Source organism: Haliotis rufescens, unplaced genomic scaffold (assembly GCF_023055435.1).
Source record: "Haliotis rufescens isolate VD_foot unplaced genomic scaffold, xgHalRufe1.0.p SCAF_30, whole genome shotgun sequence".
Classification (NCBI taxonomy): Eukaryota; Metazoa; Mollusca; class Gastropoda; order Lepetellida; family Haliotidae; genus Haliotis; species Haliotis rufescens.
The window spans coordinates 3,398,595-3,425,575 of record NW_025964002.1 but is presented as its reverse complement, the minus strand read 5'-3'; the positions used below and the strand labels follow the sequence as shown (position 1 = coordinate 3,425,575).

Below are 26,981 nucleotides of genomic sequence, written 5' to 3'. Positions count from 1 at the left end.
TTTGACATCAAATATATCAACACTCGTTGAGATATTTGATATCAAAAGACACGAGGGTGAGAAATTCTATATTTAAATGTGTACACGCGTGATTGAACACGTGACTGAAGTTAGATCTGATGAATGAGTGCATGCTTTTTCATAATTTTATTCAGCAGCCATTTCTATAATCCGATTCCCAGTCACCTCTTACGAGTGAGTGAGTGAGTTAGTAGGGTTTAACGCCAATTCTAAACAGTATTACAGTTATATCACAACGTGTCAGATTGATGTGGGAGGAAAGCCCGAAATGATGCAGGTCTCAGACGTTTACCAGGTTGGTGAAACCAAACCCACGAGTGTCGATATGGTGCTGACAAAACTAGAAACATAATCGGGGAGAACCGGGATTCGAGCACACGACCATAGTTTTCGGGCGTGCCCAAGGGACGCAACTCTGCACATCGAATTATGACGACGTGGCCACCGGTAAAGGTGGAACCATTGAGTGAGTGAGTGAGTGAGTGAGTGGGTGAGTGAGTGAGTGAGGGCGGGATTGGGTAAATCAACCTTATGATCCAGAAGGAATTCATGACAACTTGACAGTTTTAATCCATACATCCGTTCAGATTCTTTAAATTGATTATTCTATCAAAGTAGTCAATGATTGTTACACACAGTCAACACGTCGATACGTATGGCACGTACTTCTGAAATGGAATATATTTGGTAACGATGTGTCTAGCTCAGTATACATGTGTAATAATAAATCTGTATAATGTTCTATTTATGTATATTTACAATAGTTATTAATTGATATTCCGTGCTTGTCCTTGAGGACGAATTCAACAATTCGTATTCAACAAAGTAGTTGTCAACTTACAGTAAGGGTCCTCAGAGTGTCGTGTATCCGAGCTTGAAGATACAAAAGCTTCACTATAACAGACGTGTTGGAGCGTGCAATTCACTGTGCAGAGTTGCGTCCCTTAGGCGTACCCGAACCTAATGATAAGGGGTTCGAATCCCAGCTTCGCCCTGATTCAGGCTTTCCTGCCACAAGAAACTGACACGCTGTGATATAACTGAAATACCGTTCAAAGCGGCGTTAAACCCAATTCACTCACTCGTAAGAGGTGACTAAACTGCGAATCGGGTGGTAGAAATGGCCGCTGAATATCAGCTATCAACCACTGTCCAGTTCAGCCTCGGTTGTCGTATGTGCCATCACGATATGTCGTCACCGCAATGTTGATGAATCTGATTAGCCCATGTGTTCCGACCAGAGAGTATAATTAGCGAGTGAATGAGTCTGGTTTCACGCCGCTTTTAGCAATATTCCAGCAATAGCACGGCGGCGGACACCAGAAATGAGCTTCACATATTGTACCCATGTCGGGAATCGAACACGGGTCTTCGGCATGGCGAGCGAACGCTTTAACCACTAGGCTACCCGACTGCCCTCAGAGAGTATAATGTATATATCCTATAAATATATATCCTACACTGCCTCACGACTTACAGGATTGTAAATCAGATAACATGTTGTCATGTATGTCAAGCTCGAAATCGAAAACTCCGAGATAGACTCAAACAATCATTCTTCAAGTGGAGTCATCGCCACACAGATCACGATCGACATGACCCGGATATACAGCATAATAAGTTAAGCTTAAAATGCCATATGTGTAATAAATCATATCGGGAATCTTTTAATTATTATAGGAGTAACCAAAACTGCACAGTTGTAAACAACAATCGTGATGTGCCGTGTACTGCTTCAGCCGATCAGGTATCAGAGAGACGAAACTCACGTGGCGCTCCACCGACTGTGATCTGTCAATCTGCATCGCGGTTTAAAGGGACGTCTATTACCGATACATCTATTTGATAGATGAGTTGACATGGCTGTTTATGCTGCGTTTATAACACACTAACCTTTACCTGAGCCAGGCTGTGGGTCCTACCTATCGTCGTCAGCAGTGTTATAGCTACTTAGTCTGCAGTCGCGGCTGTAAATGGCGTTAGAGGTTGTAGTGAACTGGGCTAGGTCAACGTACACCGACATGTGACGGATATGTGCAAGCTAAAGAAATTCCGGTTTCAACAATTGACGCGGAATGTACGAATTACACAAGTGAGTGGGAATGAGTTGTGTTTTACGCCGCTTCAAGCAATATCCCAGCAATACAAAGGCGGTTGACAACAGCAATGGGCTTCACGCGTTGTACCAATGAAGGGAATCGAACCCAGGACGGTGTGACGAGTGATTGCTTTAACCACTAGGCTACCCCACCGCCCCTTATTTTGTAATGACATGGTGAATCAATATGAATCCAAGGAATGAATTATCTTATCAGACATACAGACATAATTATTATTAGTTTGAAAAAATTGACCTGTACGTACACTACTGTTCGAAAATAACACGAATATTTTGCAACTGATAGGATACGACAAGAGATATGGTAAGATAACGTTTATTTTCCAGAAGGAAATGTGTGTGACATCAGTACAAGGTGTCAGCGTATTCATTTCCAAATTACCGATCCAATGGTTTGTCTGATCGAGACTCGATTATTCACTGCCCGCCATATCTGAATATTGCCGAGTGAGCCGACCACAACACAATCAAGGCACCAAGACAGCAGTCATACATTGTCGTGTTACAGTTACTCGAGCACAACACATCAACAATCAAGGCGCCAAGACAGCAGTCATACATTGTCGTGTTACAGTTACTCGAGCACAACACATCAACAATCAAGGCGCCAAGACAGCAGTCATACATTGTCGTGTTACAGTTACCCTAGCACAACACATCAACAATCAAGGCGCAAAGACAGCAGTCATACATTGTCGTGTTACAGTTACTCTAGTTGCTCATCACGGACGACACACTTGTATTTGTTCTATAGTGAAAACAATGAATCATTCTGTACCCGTGATGCCAGTCGTAAAACAGTTTGGCCGAATGTGATGGGGTGGCATGGTGTGACGCTTCATCAACGCACTAGCATCAGTACCGAAACGTCGCTAGGAAAGAATATGAAGTTGAAATCATTTTTCTCATTGATACTAAAGTCTATTAAATGCCACCTGAAGATATTGTTCCTGGTGTAATGTACTACTACTGTTATCGATCGATCAGCTATACATACCATAAGGTTATTTGAGTATTGTAAATTATCAGGGAACGATCGAAACAGATGGAGACCCTCTCACGCGGGTGAGTATCGAATGTCGATTGTGTAAAACAATTTTTTGCAATTTTACCATGGAGGACATTTAAGCTCTAGATTAAATCGACTTGTGATTACAATGGTCGTATTTTTCAATAAGCAGACTGCAACGGTTGAAGTTTCATATGTTTCTGAACTCCACGTGGCCGGAAACGCATCAACTGTTGCTATAGTTACAGAAGGTGTATGTTACACAGACAGGTCGTGGTGTTAATCACGGTGTTGAAATCAAAATGCAACATAGGCAATAATGTATGACACACAACCAGAGGTTAATGAAACGTGAGCTGTGGTTCATGCACTGAAAACATGGTAGCGTGTTACCAGCAATACATTATCACTGCCTACTATGTAATATTCGACTTTCGCATTGTGTAAGCCTCTACTGCTAAGCATGACCCTGATCTACCAAGATTATTGCTAGGCAATGTATACACAGACCCGTCCAGGACTTTTAAAAGGGAGACCAATGCATTTAAGACCAAGGGGGTTAAGAATTGAGATTAAGGCCAAACATGCAATTTGGCCCTCACTCTATAACGGTTCATACTTCAAAGAAGTCACACAAAGTGAAAGTAAATTCTTTTATTTTTTTGTATTCACAGTTTTATACATCGAGGGATGTAGCGCTAGATCACTATGTGTGACGTCATGTTTACGCGGACAGCCATACAACCACCATTTGTACCTCGGAATAAAATAGTTCCCCTCAAAAGAGAGGTGACATGAGCGTGTGTATGCTCAAGTTGGTTTACAGAAATATCTGTTTCTGTTTGTTTAAAAGAACTACATTCACATAATATCATCATTGGATGAGAAAGGTATGTTAAGAACAAGGTAGGTACCGGTAAGTCAGTCTAAATGATAGCGTCGTAATACATTTACATCAAATACAAGACGCCAAAATGGCCGACACAATAAACGTGACGGGAGATATTTCCAAAGTTGTTAATGAACCTCTGGTGGTTACATGTGTTTATCATTAGTCAGTTGTCCAATCATTGAAAGATAATTATAAAGCTGTGTCAAATAGGTACTTAAGGTAAATTCATAGATTGATGTAGATCGGATCGAGTCGATACTACGTTGGTTTGGATGTGCATTTCTTCGATTTGTTCACTAGGATTGGTAGTAGCGAGGATATTCGTGAACGATCATGCATACAAACTCGCTGATGTTTCTCAATGTACGCTAAAACGCTGAGGTCTTCATTATCAGACACAACGCTTCTGTGTGTATTCTAGACTAGCATCTAGTCTCTGAAATGAATATATCGTACAGAAAAAAACAGTTGTTCAGTTATCTTAATAAAAATATAATAAAAGGAAGCCCAGTGACTCTCTTCATTTTCAGAATCTAGACTTGCCAAACATTATAGACTTGCATGGGCTGTATTTGATTTATATTTGTATCAGGGTCTGTAAGACAGACTACATGTATTTGTATTCGTGCAAGGGAATTCCCAGGGGTTCCCTAAGGAATACTGAAGCAGTTCGTAAGTTAACGTCATTTCAAGACTATAGCCTCGTTAAAAACGTATGAACGTTAAGTTATGTCGTTCATACATTTATGCACGTCAGTGTCGCGGTCATGTGACCGGCCTCTCTTCCAATGGAAAAGCCGTATATCGTGTAAACTTCAAATTAAATAAATATTTCATAATTAGTCTTGGGTCCGGACGCTTATTTATAATTTGGGTTCACGCATTGAGGTTCTTGTGACATGTTCAGAAGGATTACCAAGATTTTAAGGAGGTTTTCACGTCCAATTTACCATGACTTTGGGAAATAGTCGATTCTGATTGGTCAACCAGAGGTAATAAATCACAATAACCATCTCTGATTGGCTGAATTGACGACCGCATCACCGCGGAAGATGATACTAACAGGCGAGTACAAAGCTATTAAGTATGTGCGTGAGTGAGTGAGTTGGGTTTAAAGATGCTTTTAACAATATCCCAGTGATATCACTGTATATCACGGCGTGTCGTCTTAATGTGGGAGGAACACCCGACGTGAAGCAGGTCTCTGGCGTTTACCACATTGGTAATGGCTATGGTGCGGACAAATCTGGAAACGTAATCGGGTCGAACCGGGATTCAAACCTACCATCATAGATTTCTGGCATGCTCACAGAACGCAACTCTCCACAGGGAATTGCTGCGCAATAGAGAGACTGTGCGTTTGGTTCCAAATTCAGTTTAGCGCGGTTAAATATAGATTCTCACCCAAGTGTCCTTATATATCAAATATATCAACACGAGTTGAGAAATGTGGAAAAACTCCGAGGCTTGCCGAGGAGTTTTTCCACTTTTATCAACGAGAGTTGATATATTTGATATCAAAAGACACGAGGGTGATATTTTATTTACCATTAAACATCATTCTTTCACCTTTTCAGTTATAGACAGACATAAGCAGTGTCTTAAGAGTAAAAAGTAACAGCTTTAGTAGCAGAGCCTTTAGTCATTTGATTGTGACGTCATGATAACCGATGACGTCATAATGGTCTGCAAAGCATTGTGATGCAATTTCATTGAAGCGATATCTACAATGTACCCGTGCGATATCTCCTGTGGGAGCCAATTTTGGATGATAAATGTAAGGTAATCTAGCTCAGACAGTACGTTGTCTGAATATGAAGGTCGGATGACTTCATGAAACTGTATTAAAAATGGTTATGCCATGAAACCAAAAGGCGATGGTGAGGACATTCCTCCACATTGGCTATGTACTATGATTCCGAACCCACACATCCACATCCTACAGCCAACATTCCCGCACCAATAGTGCCACTGGACCAACTATCTGTCATCATAATCCGCCCCAAGGAAATGACCATCTGGGCACCAATCTTTATGGTTGTTGCGAGGTAATGGTAATGACGTGAATTCATCAGTTATTTGAGAATTGCATTGTGTTCAGCTTTATCTGTATGCTCGAGGTCAGGACACTGTGTTAGTGGATCAAGTTAAACAAGGACAAGCTGATTAGGCAAACATTCTCCTGAACATTTCAAACGTCTTTTTGAGGCATACAAGGTCAATCCCTACAAGACAAACAAGAAACTGGAAGAATCAATACTTTCTTACTTAATTGCTCCTAATTCCAATTCAGTTCTTAAATACCTCTTCTTAAAAAGTCTTTTTCTTGTTTTATATATTGTATTTCATGTTATATGTATTGAACAGAGCTATGATGTGAAACCTGTTTAAACGGTTTTAATCTCTCACGGCTAATGAGAGGGCCGATTACAGAAGCAGGTTCACACAACGTACTCAGCGCCCGACAACTCGGGGGTGAGACAAATGGACTGAACTAACGAGTCATGGGAGGTGTCCTTCTGAGAAGCGGTGTGGCTCCAGCCGTCCCTCGACTGGCGTTTGGACCAACCGACGACACCGCCTGTCTCGTCGTTTTAGCAAGATTGATATTTTATCAAGAATCCACTCTAATATGTATTATTCCCAAAAGTGCAAACCTTTTAAACATGATGAATATGTACACTGTCGTTGTTGACGAGCTGGGAACGATTTGATCTGGTAAACATATTCAATTTGAATAGACATTTTATGCTCACGTCAAAAGAATGCACTTGCTTAGACAAGTTATTGACGTTTTACGGGTTTATTTATATAACAATGTATGCATTTTCCGCACAAACACAATTCAGACATTTTGTATGGATTTAAGATAAACATAAGCTGGTATTCATAAGAATCCGACCCGTGAAGATTCCGGGGTAGAATAGGTATTCAGCAACCCATGCTTGCTGTAAAAGGCGACTATGCTTGTTGTAAAAGGCGACTAACGGGATCGGGTGGTCAGGCTCGCTGACTTGGTTGATGCATGTCATTGATCCCAATTGCGTGGGTCGATGCTCATGATATCAATCACTGGATTGTCTGGTCCAGACTCGATTATTTATAGACCACCGTCATATAGCTGGAATATTGCTGAGTGCGGCTTTAAACAACAAAACACCCAACCAATCATATGAATCCACGACATAAGACCAGTATGTTCCTCATGTAATACTACCTTGCGTAAACAATCATATCTGTATTATATCCCTGTTATACAATCCTGCTACCTTGAACCGGGCGTACATATTGTGTAACGCTAACTCACTAACGTATTGTAGGAGGACGGTAGTTTGTTTACATATTAAGGTAAACAAGACCATCGACCAGGAGAGTGAACAAACGTCACCCATATATTTATATCAATTTTAATCCATGCATCCAGATCACTGGTCAGGTATGAATATCAAGTATAAACTATTTCTTGCCGACATAGACATACATAGAGGACAGAGACCGACCTTGTCTGAGTCCTTCTCTAGTGAGTGAGTGAGTTGATATTTAACTTTACATCGGCAATATTTCCTCTACTCGTGACGAGAAGTTATACATTAATAATACATATATTTAGACGAAATAACCAGAATATCACAGATTAATATCTTAAACTGGCATCCAACCATAAAATGATATCTATATAAGTTACAATACAATATAAAAAAGGCCAGAGATCGTCAGCAACTGAAGGTAGATCATGGGGACTTACAGTACCTTTGCTACCTGCATGGACCCCAGCACAACTTACATCATTCCTTCGGGGGGGGGGGGGGGGGTCAGCCTTGTGGTTAAAGCGTTGGCTCGTCACGCCGACGACCCTGGTTCGATTCCCCACATGGGTATAATGTGTGAAGCCCATTTTCCGGTGTCCCCCGTCGTGATATTGCTGGAATATTGCTAAAAGCGGCGTTAAACCATACTCATACCTTCAGGTGTTGGCGACTATTGATGCATTTAGCCGAAATGTAAAAGAACAGAAATTGTACAATTAAAACTATGATAGGAATAACATACAGTGAATGATATGGATTTACGATACCCGAGTCCACCTCTAATTGTTTTAAGATATATTGTAAATAAATACAATAGCTATGTCAATGTATGAAATATGCGGGGCACGGGTGGCCCAGTCGTCTTAGGCGCCGCGATTCGCTGTGCAGAGTTGCGTCCCTTGGACACGCAAGAAACCTATGATTGTGGGTTCGAATCCCGGTTCGCCCCGATTATGTTTCTAGGTTTGTCAGCACCATACCCGTGCTCGTGGGTTTCACCGAAGTGGTAAACGTCTGAGACCTGCATCACTTCGGGCTTTCCTCCCACATTAAGCTGACACGCCGTTGTATAACTGGAATACTGTTAAAAGCGGCGTTAAAGCCAACTCACTCACTCACTATGAAACATGGATATTATACTTATTAGCAACGTTAACATATTTTAAATGTTCATATTACAAAGCGTTATCTGATATTTCACACGTCTGACTCTGCTCAAATACTTACCCCATGAGCTATTAAACAATAGAGGGAGGTGTGATGGTAGTTAATTCATATGCCCGTTCATGTGTCATGCTTGTGACATTATCTTCACAACACTAACAAATAAAATAGAGACATGTAAACAACGTCAATACAAATGAAATTGCTCTTTCGTTGAGCATCAGTATACTCACGATGAAGATCAGAGAAAGTTGGCCGACTTTATAAAGGAATGCGGGGGGTCGTGATGCACTTGCAACAACTGTAAATCTTAGTACATGAAAGGTTGACGGAAAGTGTCTAAATGTTTGGATAAGGACGTCTGTCAACGCCCGACCACAAGACGTAACCGTGTCACATGAGGACTTCTCAGCTCTATCCTTTCCTTGAACGGCGAGCTGTGGTACTCCACGTCGACGGAGCAGAATGCCTATGCAAATGTATGAATCATGGTTTGCGTTGGAAATGATTTTAATGTTGCTCGAATTATGTCTGTGGATTTACTTAGCAGGATATGAATGCATGTTTAACAGTGATTGTTTTGTACGACGTGTTGTAAAGTGGCTGGGTGAGTGGTGGAATCGGTGTCAATGTGACGGTGGTAATAGCGGTGTTGGTGGTAGTAGTGGTAGTAGTGGGAATAGTAGTAGCAGTAGCCGTAATAGTCATAGTAGTAGCAGTAGCAGCAGCATTTATAGTCATAGAAGTAGCAGTGGTAGCAGCAGCAGTAGCCGTAGCAGTAGCAGTAGCCGTCATAGTCATAGTGTAGCTGTGGTTGTAATAGTGGAAGCAGTAGGTGTAGCTGTGGTTGTAATAGTGGAAGCAGTTGGTGTAGCTGTGATTGTAATAGTGGAAGCAGTTGGTGTCGCTGTGGTTGTAATAGTGGAAGCAGTAGGTGTTGCTGTGGTTGTAATAGTGGAAGCAGTTGGTGTAGCTGTGGTTGTAATAGTGGAAGCAGTAGGTGTTGCTGTGGTTGTAATAGTGGAAGCAGTAGGTGTAGCTGTGGTTGTAATAGTGGAAGCAGTTGGTGTAGCTGTGGTTGTTATAGTGGAAGCAGTAGGTGTAGCTGTGGTTGTAATAGTGGAAGCAGTAGGTGTCGCTGTGGTTGTAATAGTGGAAGCAGTTGGTGTAACTGTGATTGTAATAGTGGAAGCAGTAGGTGTTGCTGTGGTTGTAATAGTGGAAGCAGTTGGTGTAGTTGTGGTTGTAATAGTGGAAGCAGTAGGTGTAGCTGTGGTTGTAATAGTGGAAGCAGTAGGTGTTGCTGTGGTTGTAATAGTGGAAGCAGTTGGTGTAGCTGTGGTTGTAATAGTGGAAGCAGTAGGTGTTGCTGTGGTTGTAATAGTGGAAGCAGTAGGTGTAGCTGTGGTTGTAATAGTGGAAGCAGTGGGTGTAGCTGTGGTTGTAATAGTGGAAGCAGTAGGTGTTGCTGTGGTTGTAATAGTGGAAGCAGTAGGTGTAGCTGTGGTTGTAATAGTGGAAGCAGTTGGTGTAGCTGTGGTTGTAATAGTGGAAGCAGAGGCTTGTTGATCAAACCTTGGTAAGTGTTGTCGTGGTACATCCATATGTTTGGTGGACAAAAGGAGAATAGGATTGACTTGTTGCTGCCTGTAACTGCAGTATTCACCTACTCGACTACTTATACCTCCAGGAAGTACCTGCTAAACATGCCCTCTGTAGCTGTGTTCCTAACCGCGCGGAGGACATTCAGGACATATGTTGTATTTATAAAACACTTACCTGAGCAATGCGGTGTTTGATTTACGAGTCACCATGTTCACATGCCTGTAGGTTCACAAACCACAATTATGCAGTTATGGAATAATTGTCATGGGAGTGAGATCCCGCCGCCCATTGCGTACAGCTCATCTTAAAGGTCATGACAGTTCAACAGGGCCAGCCGTGAGACTGAACCTAGTCTAAACCCAGGACTGAAGCACACCAGTAGCTGCTGGAAGACAGAGACTAAACTAGGCTTGCCAGCCGCCACCAACAACGACTTCATTCATCACACAGAACACACGATGTAGGGATGGTTGTAAATATCATATCGCAAATAGGGATGTATATTCATTATCAGGTAAACATGACGTGTGTCAGGGTGACGGTTACAAACACATAGCCCAAAATATACATTACCTTCGTTGCTTTGTAAACACTATGAAATCACATGTAATTCATAAGATATGAAGTGGTTTTTGTTTGGGGCTTTTTTTTATGATATACTAGTAGGACAAACCCGGACATGATCGGACAGCTTAGAGTAAATAGGAGGATATGATACCGTAATTCCTGCACTACAACGACCTGTAGAGACACAGTAGGAGCCACAGTGGGACACGTTATCCGACGTCATTTTCGTGGATGTATTACCGTAAATCTTGCACTACAGACACCTGATGGAGCCACGGTGGGAGACGTTGTCTGACGTCATTTTCGTGGATGTATTACCGTAAATCTTGCACTACAGACACCTAATGGAGCCACGGTGGGACACGTTGTCTGACGTCATTTTCGTGGATGTATTACCGTAAATCTTGCACTACAGACACCTAATGGAGCCACGGTGGGACACGTTGTCTGACGTCATTTCGTGGATGTATTTAGGTAAATCTTGCGCTACAACGACCTGTACAAAATAAAGCCACATTGGGACACGTTATCCGACGTCTTATGCATGGATGTATTACCGTAAATCTTGCACTAAAACGACCTTCATGTGGCCGTACAATCTACAGTCGGATACATTTGCCACTGAGTGCAAACCACGAGTACAGACAGTTACATGGGCATTATCGGGCAAATGTAGGATTCGCTACCAGGACCACCGGATCCAGGAATGGCTAAGGGACGCTACTCTGTTTTTTGTTTAATAATGGCTGCGGTTGACACGATGATTTTCGCCAACGCATCCTATACGTGACGTGTAACATTCTTTTCTCAAAGGGTGCGACATAACATACACAATATCCGTGAATGTCCACATATGAATGACGTAAGCTGAAGACATCTACATCAAGCATGGCGTCACCTGATGATCAGATACGGTGTGTTAGTGCCGATCACATCTGTTTGATTATACTCTCTGATGCTGATGCACCTGAAACGTCTGGACATGGAACTGATTCTGACGTCCAGGTGACGAGGGTGGATAAGAATCGATGTATGCAGGAGATACACACATAGATACACAGAGAGGTGGGGGCTGGGAATAGAAGAGACAAGGGGCACAGAGAGGGGGGTGGGGGAGGGACAGAGAGGCAGACGTAGAGAGAGAAAGAGGGCGAGAGGGGGGACGGGAGCGACAGACACACAGAGACAAAGAGAGAGATAGCGACAGACGCTCGCACATAGAGAGAGAGAGAGAGAGAGAGAGAAGAGAGAGGGGTAGAGAGGCAGACGTAGTAGAGAGAGAAAGAGGGCGAGAGGGGGGAGGGGAGCGACAGACACACAGAGACAAAGAGAGATAGCGACACACACGCACATAGAGCGTGAGAGAGAGAGAGAGAAAAAAGTGAGAAGAGAGAGAGGGGGACAGAGAGGCAGACGTAGAGAGAGAAAGAGGGTGCGAGGGGGGGGGGGGGGGGGGGGGAGCGACAGGCACACAGAGACAAAGAGAGAGATAGCGACAGACGCTCGCACACATATGTATAGAGAGAGAAGAGAGAGAGGGACAGAGAGGCAGACTTTGATATAGAAAAAAGGCGAGAGAGGAGGAGCGACACCACAGACAGAGGGAGAGGGGGCGAGAAAGACAAAAGGAGAGGGAGGAAGGTGATCTTAACAGCATGTGCAGTCACTACAAAGACATAATCTTCTCTATCGGAGGCTATTAAATATGTCTCTTTATCATATATGTAACATGCATGGGAATAGATTAAATACTTTTCATAACATATATCAAATGCTTGGGGAATATATTACATAGTGCTTTATTGTGGAATACATAAATACTTCATTACTTGGGAATATATTACACATTTCTCGAGTTGGCAACATTTTACACACTTCTCTTTTCTGGAATATATCATATACTCCTTCATTGGGAAATATATTGTATGCTTCCCTATTGGTAATATATTATACTTATATCACATATTTATTGGGGAAGACATCAAATACTTTGTTATTGGGGAATATATAACATACTTCTTTATTGGGGAATATATTACATTCTTCTTTATTGGGGAATATATCCCATACATGTACTTCTTTATTGGGGAATATATTACATACTTCTTTATTGGGGAATGTATTACATACTTCTTTTTGGGGGAATATATTACATACTTCTTTTTTGGGGAATATATTACATACTTCTTTATTGGGGAATATATTACATAGATGTACTTCTTTATTGGGGAATATATTACATACTTCTTTATTGGGGAATATATTACATACATGTACTTCTGTATTGGGGAATATATTACATACTTCTTTATTGGGGCATATATTACATACTTCTTTATTCTGGAATATATCCCATACATGTACTTCTTTATTGGGGAATATATTACATACTTCTTTATTGGGGAATATATTACATACATGTACTTCTTTATTGGGGAATATATCACATACTTCTTTATTGGGGAATATATTACATACTTCTTTATTGGGGAATATATTACATACTTCTTTATTGGGGAATATATTACATAGATGTACTTCTTCATTGGGGCATATATTACGTACTTCTTTATTGGGGAATATATTACATAGATGTACTTCTTTATTGGGGAATATATTACATACTTCTTTATTGGGGAATTCATTACATACTTCTTTATTGGGGAATATATTACATACTTCTTTATTGGGGAATATATTACATGCTTCTTGATTGGGGAATATATTACATACTTCCTTATTGGGGAATATATTACATACATGTACTTTTTTATTGGGGAATATATTACATACATGTACTTCTGTATTGGGGAATGTCTTACATACATGTACTTCTTTAATAGGGAATATATTACATACTTCTTTATTGGGGAATATATTACATACTTCTTTATTGGGGAATATATTACATACTTCTTTATTGGGGAATATATTACATACTTCTTTATTGGGGAATATATTACATACTTCTTTATTGGGGAATATATTACATAGATGTACTTCTTAATTGGGGCATATATTACATACTTCTTTATTGGGGAATATATTACATACATGTACTTCTTTAATTGGGAATATATTACATACTTCTTTATTGGGGAATATATTACATACTTTTGTATTGGGGAATATATTACATACTTCTTTATTGGGGAATATATTACATACATGTACTTCTTATTTGGGGCATATATTACATACTTCTTTATTGGGGAATATATCCCATACATGTACTTCTTTATTGGGGAATATATTACATACTTCTTTATTGGGGAATATATTACATACTTCTTTATTGGTGAAAATATTACATACATGCACTTCTGTATTGGGGAATATATTACATACTTCTTTATTGGGGAATATATTACATACTCCCTTATTGGGGAATATATTACATACATGTACTTTTTTATTGGGGAATATATTACATACATGTACTTCTGTATTGGGGAATATATTACATACTTCTTTATTGGGGAATATATTACATACTTCTTTATTGGGGAATATAATACATACTTCTTTCTTGGGGAATAAATTACATACTTCTTTATTGGGGAATACTTCACATACATGTACTTCTTTATTGGGGAATATATCACATACTTCTTTATTGCGGAATATATTACATACTTCTTTATTGGGGAATATATTACATACTTCTTTATTGGGGAATATATTACATGCTTCTTGATTGGGGAATATATTACATATTTCTTTATTGCGGAATATATTTCATATTTTTTTTATAGAGGAAGATACGATATATGCATTCCTATCAGAATATATTCACACGTATCTAATGGAAACGTTTTACGTTGTTCTCGTTTGAAAAATATACACACACCTTTTTTTATCAAAGGCAGCATTACACACTTTTCCATCGGGGGAAATATAGCATACACTTCAACCTGAAAATACATTACGTATGAGACTGTTATTATCTTGTCGTATGGTAAAGCTGTTATGAGAGCAGCCTCACTAGACAGAGACGTGCGAGTTACCAGACAGAGACGTGAGAGTCACAAGACATCTGTCCTGCTGAGCCTGCACGAGGAGATGAAGATGGGAAACACTGAGATATTTATCTTTATCACATGTCACTAATCTGTCGTGACCTCACCGTTAAAATGGTCACAGACCGTCGATTGAACCCCACGTGGGTATTGATCTTCACGGGTGTCGTGATCTCCACAGGAATAGATCAGATGTGTCACGTAATGTTCCAGATGATTATACAAAATAGGTGTGGCACTAAAGTCAAGTGGAGATATAATGCACTGCATTGTTGATGATGCTGATTCCATGGCGGACCTGTTATCTCACGCCCGCATCTCTCTCTGAGCAGAGTTGTGTCCCTTCGCAGATTAATGTCCCTTAGGTGTCAGTATTTGATTAGAATCCCAGATGGACTCTGGTAATGAAGCCTGGTGTGTAGGCACCATATGTTGTTAAGGCCTGCATCTACATCACTTCTCCAACACTAATCTGACTGGTTGTAATTATATAGATGATGCACTGTTCAAGGAGGCATCAGACCCACTAACTCCCCTGATTAAATAACAACACAACAGTTTGTACGTTACCACTGACCACCTGTATAAGAGAATAGTGTCAAAACACAATCAGAACGTAGGTCATATACGGTGTCAAGACAATGCAATTTGTAAAAGTAGACATACAAGGCACCCGGTGACATAAGCCGAGTCATACACAAAGATATATCCGCAATTACGCGATTATGGACAAGAAGAATTCTGCATCAGAAAGCAAAAACAAATTGAACAGAATAAGTGTTCGTATAATATTTCATAGACCTATTCCTCAATGCCGACATGTAGCGTGCGATCACCCTTCGAACACAAGTCTGGGCGAGACAGATGGGTATTTTGGTTCGGCCTCTCTAAATCATATCACGAGTTTCAGCAGCTAAGTAGGAACGAGTAGACAAGTTTAAAGCTGCACTTTGGTCAAGTGGTCCATAAAGTAATAATAATTCATCATTGGTGAACTTCAGTGTTGGTAAAAATATTGTGGAGTAATTTCACACTGTAACTAGACGTATTATGACTACTAACAATTTTATTGCATCATTAAAATTATAAATTTAATTCCATGTTGTTGTTTTTATACAGGTAGGGGTTCACATATATTAACAACATACACGTACACAGCATAATTTACTTCGCTGAACATGTTAGATCAGTAATAAATTTACTTTTTAAATACATAACACTAGGGACAAAATTCGTAAGCGTGTAGTTGGAATCGGAATAAGCTATTTTTCAATTGATAAAAGTCAGTTAACTCCTTTGAATCTTTGTACGACTCAACAAATGACCATTAGAGATTAGATATTTAATGACTGTGATAATAACATGTATCGAGGCATTGTTTGGGGAGAGATAACACAGTGGTATTTATATGTTTGGTTTTGGTTCGAATAGCATCTTTTCTCGTGATCCATGGTTCAGCTTCACTTAAAAACAAACTTTGTGTTTTCTGTATCGTGACATGACGTCCTAACACGTCCCCCACTTCCTGGGTTCACTCGATTATCCATTGTATGATATCTCCACCCTGTTACTGTATTTGTCATAATATACTGGATAATCGAGGTTGAGTTTTTGACTTGCTGCGGAGCTACGGGAAGCCATTTGAGCGTCCTGTCACCCACTTAGTGTGTGTGTTACACAATCGCTTTTAACGCACCTGCTGCAATTACAGCTTCATGTCCCTACATAACACAGCGTGGTTTCATCCTATAATGCTGCAAAGGTCGATCTATTTATCGGGCTGTGATAGTTACTTGTGGCGGAGATACATTCCTCTCTCCAACCAACAAGACACAAGGATTCACATTAAGTACAAGCTGACCTACTCCTAAGTTATCATTTCAAAAGCAAGTGTTTTGTTGTAATTTGAATCTTCAGTGGTAGGGGCTCTATAAATCTTTCCTGCAAAATCTACTTCTTTTAAATTTGTACCTTCATTAATAAACTGAGAGGCAAAAGAAAATATACCGAGTTTGTTTTTTATGTCATTGAAAATTGAAAGATATGTTTAAATTGGCATATTTCCATTTAACTATCACTCATTCCTGTAACAGTGTGTAAAAGGTAATCTGTGACTGTGTAGTTTTGTATTAAAATAAATAGGTTCATTGAAGACTGGGGTAAGAAATGAATTTGCAACCGCATGACCCCTGCCATGTTTGAAATGTTGTACATTGGAGCCGATAAATGCAAATTGATTGATTTTCTAGGATACGAATTCTAAGATACCCATCAGTAGTTGTCTATTATGCGAAATTTATTTTTCTATTTATTAAAGTTCAAAATCAAATTATATTTTTAAATATAAAACCAGGTAGAAGTATTCTTTGAGTGCGGACTGAGAGCCAGCACGGTTCAATTGTGGGATACAATAACGCTAACTTAAGAAATTTGTCTATTAAACATATGATAAAATCAACGAGAGGTTAGTTACTTTTGCTTTTCAGTTTATATTTGTTTGGGGGAGGGTAGTCACTTGATTATATTATGTTACTTTCAAAGGGGTGTCAAGTTTAACAAACGAGTCGTCGGAACAATAACTTTGCAGCAATTATTGACCACAAAATGGATAAAAGATGAAGAATAGGATGCATTGAGTATGGGGGTGAGGAACCCTGATGGTGCGTCACGTCGATGAATGTCATGACATCAAATGACATAAGCGCTCCACCATGCAAGTGGCATGAATCCAATACGTTATGTAACCGGTCCATGTAACCAACGGGTGACTGAATCACAGCTGTGCCTCTCCTCCCGTCTGTCATACAGACCCTGATACAAATATAACCAATACAGCCCATGCGAGTCTATAATGTTTGGCAAGTCTAGATTACTGCAGTATCAGGAAGAGAGTTTCTGGTCTCCTTTTTATTATATTTTTATTCACATAATCTAATATCCGTTTTTTTGTACGATATGTTCATTTCAGAAACTAGATGTGAGTCCAGCTCTACTCTTGCAAGTACGGAATATGTTTCGGACTACGTGTTAAGTGTAAAGGCTGGCGTGTTGTCCTCTAAATACCTTATGTGTACGGTTATATAATAAAATACATTCTATGAGGAACCCGTTACATCCCTGGGCCGCAGTAGTCTTAAAGGTTAATTATACTGGGCAGTCAACTGACAAATTAAACACATATCCCCTTGTGCAGCTCTGCAGATGTGACAGACCTTTGAAGAAGAATGGTATGGTGGATGTTGTGGAATATGGGCGGTTGGATTGCTGGTTTTGATGTAGCCCATGTAGATGCCATGACACTGTTTAACACGAATACCCCACTCAGACAGTGTACTGACTCCGAGCCGACCAGTCCTTGTTTAGCCCCTTAATCACGAGCGCCTGGCAGGGTAACATCTTTTAACGTCTTTTTTGTATGACGCGGCCGGGGGTCGAACCACCGACCTTCCGCTCTCCCGGCAGACTCTCTATACACTAGACCACGATGTGAATGGAATGGGGATGCTGTTTAATGAAATCTGTGCTGTGTGGTATGTAAGAGAGACTAGGCTGAGTGATCGAGACATGCGAGTCAACTAGAGCGCACAAAATGTTTTGGGGGAGATTCTTCCTAGATGTGCTTCACTATTTGTTTTGTATATGTTTAGAAGAGAGAAAAATGTTATTGCACAGAACGCCCCCATAGTACAAGGTACACGCATATTACATGTAATATGATATATTACATATAGATACATCGAACATTATACATAATCTATTCACCTATAAACAAGCTGATTGACTGAGTATTGTTTTACGCCGCGTTTAGCAATGTCCCAGCAATATCATGGCGGGGGCACCAGAAATGGGCTTCACACATTGTACCCAAGTGGGAATCGAGCCCGGGCCTTCGGCGTGACGAGCGAACGCTTTACCCACTAGGCTACCCGACCGCCCTAAACAAGATGGAGATGTATGCAGTTACATATAGTATTATTTTTTTCTAAATTGATAACTTATCCTAGCATAGATTATACCGATGATGTTAAAATAACATTTGACATATGGGATTTGAAACACTTTGGCGGAAACAGATGCTGGATTAATGAGATCTTTCAAAGATGTTACAGAATTTAGGCTTCTTGGTGATAACTGTAGGTTAGATCTAAGCATTGATACAGGAAAATGCTCTCTGTCTTCCATTTCAACACTTGTGCAATTCTCATAAAATATTTCGTTAGTTTGTATATTGGTGTGCCTGCCTTTTTCTAATTGAAGATTCTGTGAATCCAGTCTCAGTTTTGTTAATGTTACGCGGTGATAGACGATTTAAACATCAAATAGATAGTCGTGTAATTTACGCTTACCGCCATGCAATATTGCCTAAGTGTCTTAACGTATGCTGAATCATGGAATGAATTTGGTCTCTTGCAGACAGAAACATCTTCCTGAATATGCTTTGTAAGGATTCCTTAACGTTATTAGACGTGATGTTTGTGATTCCTAGTTCGGGGACAGGTGCTGCTCCAATTGATGGAGGTTGTCCACGAGGTGAGGGTTAAATTAATATCTTCATAAAATGCTGCAGAGAGAAGGTCTTTCGTCGTTCATACTAGACTGACACTTAGGCAGTGAAAACATGTTTTTACTGTATTTCTTTTCTTCGAAAGAACCTTTTCTCTTCTGTTGTTGACGTTGACGTTGACGTGTGGAATCAAGCTAACTAGACTTGGTTTAAGCCCCGTTTACACGACCACGTTTACTTATATAAGTAAATATACTTACGTAAGTATATTACAAGTTGCAGTATAAATACATAAAAATACATAAATTCCACAGTCATGGAGCAGGACTACGCTCATATTTGAGCATCTAAGGTACTAATTGTACATAGACTTGAATACCACTATTGATAATTGATACAGTCCACCCAGAAATGAACACCCAGCTTCGAAATGATGTGATGAAACATCTTTGTCATGAAGCACAGGTCGACCCACGTTTTGCCGAAATGATACAGATCAAAGGCCGGATTATCGAATATTGGATTAATGTGAATGAATAGAAGATAGCTACACGACAAATCGTAAAGAACACTGAAGAACGAAGCGTGGTTTATTTCACGATAAAACATCGTTCTATCATGACGTCATTTCTGGAGATTAGAACATGCGCTCTCAACTTGATGATGTCGTATATTGTGAGTTGGTTCGCATAGATGCAGCTAGGCACAGAGATAAACACAATGGCCGAACCATTGCACCACAAAGTGGGAGAGATATGACAAACGGTATTTGGAGAAAAGGTAGAATAAAAAAAGTCGACGTGAAAGTGTGAGAATATGCGGGAAATACAAAATTTAACCCCCCCTGTTCATAAAATAGACCTGTCCGTCATTGCCGAGATCAGATTCTATTCAGGGAGTCATCATTATATTAATACGGGTAAATATTTTTAAAGCTTGTACATTTTGTTAAAATCCTAAAAGAAGCTTTACATAATGTTGATATCTCATATAAGAAATAAACGACTCGTGGTCGTTGTTTATCGTACAATAAAACGCTGCAGGGAGAATAAACAACTCGGGGCTGCGCCTCTCATGGTTTATTCTCCTCGCAGTGTTTTATTGCAAAATAAACAACTCCCATTCATCATTTATGTCTTAAGTAAAAGGGTGTACGTGTCTTAAACTACTGTTCAGGTACAGCGCTACTTAAAAACACAGAGTATTAGTGACGAACCTCGACGAATTTACATATCGGGCCGATGAAATAAATATATCATGTGACTTAATCTTAGGCTTAAAACGCCCAGTGGCATAAGAACGTGCCCCAAAGACTGGTGCAACAAACCGGTCTTTATTCCCATACTATTATTGCCTGTCGATAGTCGGGGCGGTCGGGTAGCCTAGTGGTTAATGCGTTTGCTCGTCACGCTGAAAACCCGGGTTCGATTCCCGACATTGGTACAATGTGTGAAGCCCATTTCTTGTGTCCCTCGCCGTGATATTGCTGGAATATTGCTAAAAGCGGCGTAAAACCATACTCACTCACCTTACGATAGTCGTAGCGCTAGTTTGTTTTGTGAATGGGGCCTTGGAGTCGTCCCACAAAGCAATCGTATACGACTGTCGAATGCCTGTGTTAAATTAAAGTACGGGAATTAATGTCATCTCAGCGCTGAGATACCTTTGAGAAACGGGACCTAGAGGTATAGCGGTATACCACCGCAAGACGTCTGCCTTGCCCAGCTGACTTAAATTAGTCTGTTTGTGTGTACGGGCCTTCCTCTGAGTCTGAGAATGACGCACATACATTATAGCGACGGTAAGTCAGAGATATTGCTTGCAAGGAATCGAGGTCCCATTAACAAGTACTTTTGCCATAACGACCTCTTTTTCTCGTTGCAAAACAATATTCTAGATGAACTGATTTAACAAACTGCTAATGATCTTTTTCAAAACAATCACTCGGCAAGTAGTTTCTTGTACATGATATGCAACGTATATCATCTGCTAGCTATGTTTGTATCACTTCGGGCAGCGCGGACAACGCTGATTAGTTTTCCTTATATGGCACACAGTCACGTGACGTATGAAAGGCGAGTAAGCTGAGGTGAAAGTCACCTCTCCCAAATATCGATCAGCACTGGCCTTGACGGTAGTTAATGGAAGCTATGGCTTCATCAATACCCGAATGACCATCTGTCAATAGCTCTAATAACTCGGGTCGGGTGACCAGGTGTGTTGTTCTACCTTCTCGTGGAACTCGAACTGTGGTCTTAGCCTAGCCTTGCTCCAAGGCTGTACTGAATGATAAGTCCATGGTGGTGTAGTGTTTCTGTCCTTGTAATAGACAAGTCTAGATAAGCAGACAATACAAGGACGCCAGTGCCTTATAGGGACAACTTGTTCTTATCACTTATATAATCAAGGAATTATGATTTGAACTAATATTTACTAATATAGAGACTTGTGTAAGTCTAGAAAGAGCCCACGGGCAGGGGATTGTTGTCCCAGATTGAACGTGTGTGTGTGTGTGTGTGTGTGTGTGTGTCTGTGTGTGTGTGTGTCTGTGTGTGTGTGTGTGTGTGTGTGTGTCTGTGTGTGTGTGTGTGTCTGTGTGTGTGTGTGTGTCTCTGTGTGTGTCTGTGTGTGTGTGTGTGTGTGTCTCTGTGTGTGTCTGTGTGTGTGTGTGTGTCTCTCTGTGTGTGTGTGTGTGTGTCTCTGTGTGTGTGTGTGTGTGTCTGTGTGTGTGTGTGTCTGTGTGTGTGTGTGTCTCTCTGTGTGTGTGTGTGTGTGTGTGTCTCTCTGTGTGTGTGTGTGTGTCTCTGTGTGTGTGTGTGTCTCTGTGTGTGTGTGTGTGTCTCTGTGTGTGTGTGTGTGTGTCTCTCTCTGTGTGTGTGTGTCTCTGTGTGTGTGTGTGTGTCTCTGTGTGTGTGTGTGTGTGTCTCTGTGTGTGTGTGTGTGTGTCTGTGTGTGTGTGTGTCTGTGTGTGTCTCTGTGTGTGTGTGTGTGTGTGTGTGTGTGTGTGTGTGTGTGTCTCTGTGTGTGTCTGTGTGTGTGTGTGTGTCTCTGTGTGTGTGTGTGTGTGTGTGTGTGTGTGTGTGTGTGTGTGTGGAGGGAGGTAGTGTGTGTGTGTGTGTTAGTGAGTGAGTGAGTGAGAGAGAGGGTGGGGTGGGGGGGGGGGGGGTATTGTGTTGGTGTGTGTGTGTGCGTGTTTGAGTATACGTGTGTTTTTGTGTGTGTGTGTGCGTGTTTTTGTTTGTTTGTGTGCGTGTGTGTGCGTTTGATTTTGTTTGTGTGTGCGTGGTTTCTTTTATTTGTGTGTATGTGGGTGTCTGTGTGTGCGCGTTTGTCTGTGTGTATGTGTATGCGTGCGTGTGTGTGTGACTTAGTGTGTCTGTGTGTATTTTAAAGAAGATGTAAAACCTTTAAAATAGCAATATTGAGGGAAGACTGCCTGCACATATGGACAACACGCAGTGGGTACGGCGATGGGCGGGCACGTGTTTTGTTAAACAAACTGACCAAATGAAACACCATTTCCACAAAAATGGTAAACAAGGAATCATGTACATTAAAATGGATGCATTCCTATTTGTGATGTTCAATACAGCTACGACACACCAACTTACGCACGAATTGACAAACAAGGATTTATATTTGTTCACTAACTATAACGTACAAGTATTGTGATCCCCCATGTCTTGTAACCATTCCTTGTTCCTTTCCTAAGCTTAGCAACTGACGCGCGTTTCCTTTGTTGCTCAGCAACTAACGTACGTTTCTTTCATTCCTCAGCAACTAACGTACGTTTCCTTCATTGCTCAGCAATTAACGTACGTTTCCTTTGTTGCTCAGTAACTAACGTACGTTTCCTTTGTTACTCAGCAACTAACGTACTTTTCTTTCATTGCTCAGCAATTAACGTACGTTTCATTATTGCTCAACGAGGCGTTCGGGTAGCCTAGTGGTTAAAGCGTTCGCTCGTCACACCGAAGACCCGGGTTCGATTCCCGACATGGGGACAATATGTGAAGCCCATTTCTGGTGTCCCCCACCGTGATATTGCTAGAATATTGCAAAAGCGGCGTAAAATCACTCACTCAATTGTTGCTCAGCAACTAACGTACGTTTCCTTTGTTGCTCAGTAACTAACCTACCTTTCCCATATTGCTCAGTTACTAACGTACGTTTCCTTTGTTACGCAGTAACTAACGTACGTTTCCTTTGTTACGCAGTAACTAACGTACGTTTCTTTCATTGCTTAGCAACTAACGTACGTTTCTTTCATTTCTCAGCAACTAACGTACGTTTCCTTTGTTGCTCAGTTACTAACGTACGTTTCCTTTGTTACTCAGCAACTAACGTACGTTTCCTTTGTTACGCAGTAACTAACGTACGTTTCTTTCATTGCTCAGCAACTAACGTACGTTTCCTTTGTTGCTCAGTAAGTAACGTTCGGTTCCTTTTTTACTCAGCAACTAACGTACGTTTCTTTCATTGCTCAGCAACTAACGTACGTTTCCATTGTTGCTCAGTAACTAACGTACGTTTCCTTTGTTACTCAGCAACTAACGTACCTTTCCCATATTGCTCAGTTACTAACGTACGTTTCCTTTGTTACGCAGTAACTAACGTACGTTTCTTTCATTGATCAGCAACTAACGTACGTTTCTTTCATTGCTCAGCAACTAACGTACGTTTCTTTCATTGCTCAGCAATTAACGTACGTTTCCATTGTTGCTCAGTAACTAACGTACGTTTCCTTTGTTACTCAGCAACTAGCGTTCGGTTCCTTTGTTACTCAGCAACTAACGTACGTTTCTTTCATTGCTCAGCAACTAACGTACGGTTCCTTTGTTGCTCAGTAACTAACGTACGTTTCCTTTGTTACTCAGCAACTAACGTAAGGTTCCTTTGTTACTCAGCAACTAACGTACGTTTCCTTCATTGCTCAGCAACTAACGTACGTTTCTTTCATTGCTCAGCAACTAACGTACGTTTCCTTTCTACTCAGCAACTAACGTACGGTTCCTTTGTTGCTCAGCAACTAACGTACGTTTCCTTTGTTACTCAGCAACTAACGTACGTTTCCTTCATTGCTCAGCAACTAAGGTACGTTTCCTTTGTTACTCAGCAACTAACGTACGTTTCCTTCATTGCTCAGCAACTAACGTACGTTTCTTTCATTGCTCAGCAACTAACGTACGTTTCCCTCATTGCTCAGCAACTAACGTACGTTTCCTTTGTTACTCAGCAACTAACGTAAGGTTCCTTCATTGCTCAGCAACTAACGTACGTTTCTTTCATTGCTCAGCAACTAACGTACGTTTCTTTCATTGCTCAGCAACTAACGTACGTTTCCTTTCTACTCAGCAACTAACGTACGGTTGCTTCATTGCTCAGCAACTAACGTACGTTTCCTTTGTTACTCAGCAACTAACGTACGTTTCCTTTGTTACTCAGCAACTAACGTACGTTTCTTTCATTCCTCAGCAACTAACGTACGTTTCCTTCATTGCTCAGCAACTAACGTACGTTTCCTTCATTGCTCAGCAATTAACATACGTTTCCTATGTTGCTCAGTTACTAACGTACGTTTCTTTCATTGCTCAGTAACTAACGTACGTTTCCTTTAATATTCATTATGGATACAATGTGTGAAGCCGTGATATTGCTGGAATATTGCTAAAAGCGGCGTAAAACCATACTCAGTCAGTAATATTCAGTAAGTAACATATGTTTTCTTTATAGCTCAGCAACTAACCTACGTTTCCTTTATAGCTCAGTAAATAACGTGCGTTTCCTTTATAATTCAGTAACGAACATACGTTAGACATAGCTGCTCTACTAATATTGCCTCTGGGTTATCCGAATTGAGATGTTATTTTTATCGCTCTTTCTTCTTTTCATTGTTTTATACAGTAACTCATTTCAAAACTATATCTTTCAGAGGCTGAGACAAGGGATCAGGCTTCATCAGTGAACTCTGTGTCCCTCCTCTGGTGAAGCTGGTGACAGTGTATGGGTGTGGCTTAGAGGAGACCACGTGTTATCAGGAACTGACACTGATAGATGTGAACTCGGCACGCGGAACTAAGGGAATTTGTTTTAGACCGCCCCGTACATAACGTGCTCATATTGTTCTGTAGCATCTTAGTTATTAAATATTTTATTCTGAAAAGGGCGTCCTCACAATCAATCGTTACATTCTCTGTAGCTTAAATCAAAACATATTTAGATTATTAAATGCTGTCTTGTTTTAATTGTCAACATATGTAATTTATATTATCTATGTTACCAGGTAATGAGACATAATTTGTTACTTGTGCATTCCTAATTCAATAAAAACAACATTGAGTGGAACATTGGGCCAATATGACCAGCAACGACACCAATACGCGAGGAATACACAATAACCTCCTAGGCGGTAAACCAACCAATTACTTCAGACACATTACCATAACTCGTCCTGCCTCAAGGGCAAGCGAACGAGCGCCCGGCCTCACAGCCAGTGTCAAGCGTTCACTGACAGACGAAGAAAGATACTCACCGCGACAGCCTGAAGCGACGCCGGTAATGTCAGTTATATCACGACATCGTCGGTAACTCTTGCCAAGGGGGTGATTTTTTAAACTTTAAAAAACAGGTAATCCTCACAATAGGAGTGCGTATTTCTCCGCCTGTTGCCATAGAAACGTTTCTGCCAAAGAAGATCAATACAAATCTCCTGCGCGTTGTCGGGTCAGGGGATTTGGGGGACCCCTTCCTCCTCGCGTGACGTCATGTGCTTGCTGCAAAGCAGTTGCGTGTTGATTGTAGAATGTATTTTCGTCAGGTATTATTGATAGTACAACTCTTGTATATAAGACGGTGTCCCTCAATCTTAGAAGGCTGACGCCCATGTGATATGTTTTCTGTAAACAAACTCATGCAGATGTTAACCCCCTTTAGAATGGTATCTCGTACAGGGAATTCACTGGAAAACATATATCCCAAAAATTCCATCTGGAGAATTCAAAACTACATTGGCATTTTAACGTATTTTGAATTATTAACATACACTAGACGTGTTTATAGTGACATGGAGCCAGGGCGAAATGAAGGGAAATAAAAATAGGAACGGAAATTAAGTTTCGGTGAATGACGTCACACACTGGGACAATGTGTTTGGTAAACCGTTCTCATGGATGGGATAGAAGGCAAATAGGGCGTATACTGTACGGGGGGGGAGGGGGGGGGGGGGGGCGCTGCTTACACTCAAGCAGATACTTCCAGATACGATAGCCGACGTGTGCGCTTATATATCAACGTGCACACTAAGACACAGTATATACTGACTCCCAGCCGACCAGACCCTGTTTAAGCCTCTTAATGCCGAGCGCAGGCAGGTTAACAACAAGTACCATCTTTTAACGTGTTTTGATTGACGCGGCCAGAGATTGAAACACCGACCTGTTCCGCTCTCCGGGCAGACGCTCTGTTCACTGAACCATGGAGGCGGTCACTTCTGAATATGGTGACATGCATTCGTCAAATGCAGTTCATACTTTCTACAACAAGAATATTAAACTCTATTAGCAGACAGATACTTTCCTTAAACTTAACTTGATTTACACATTACAAAATCTCGATTCGGCTATTGTTAAGCCCTTCTCGTTTCTTTTGTCTGTAGTTAGGTTTAATATTGTATATTTTTGTATATTTGTTTGTTTACCCCTTATTATTTATTTATTTCGTTATTATTAAATAGTTCATACAAAACGCTCGTTGGATAAAGATGTTCTTAAAAGA

At 40.7% G+C, this 26,981-nt stretch overlaps 3 protein-coding genes across 3 annotated transcripts in view; all 3 read right to left on the bottom strand.

The window, feature by feature from the left end:
* The window catches only part of LOC124147275 (carbonic anhydrase 2-like), an 80,941-nt gene extending 70,486 nt beyond the window's left edge, over nt 1–10,455 (bottom strand). The window contains exon 1 of the mRNA XM_048380422.1: nt 10,293–10,455. The gene's annotated coding sequence lies outside the window, so the exon portion shown is untranslated. The remainder of the gene's footprint in view (nt 1–10,292) is intronic.
* The window catches only part of LOC124147298 (carbonic anhydrase 2-like), a 110,621-nt gene extending 84,639 nt beyond the window's left edge, over nt 1–25,982 (bottom strand). The window contains exon 1 of the mRNA XM_046517978.2: nt 25,741–25,982. The gene's annotated coding sequence lies outside the window, so the exon portion shown is untranslated. The remainder of the gene's footprint in view (nt 1–25,740) is intronic.
* Nucleotides 8,878–10,327, bottom strand: LOC125384512 (histidine-rich glycoprotein-like). The gene is made up of 3 exons (XM_048403996.1): nt 10,293–10,327; nt 9,285–10,047; nt 8,878–8,982 (listed from the first exon to the last, which is right to left on the bottom strand). The coding sequence occupies exons 1-3, from the start codon at nt 10,325–10,327 to the stop codon at nt 8,878–8,880; spliced, it is 903 nt and encodes a 300-aa protein (XP_048259953.1).
* Nucleotides 25,983–26,981: the final 999 nt, after the last annotated feature.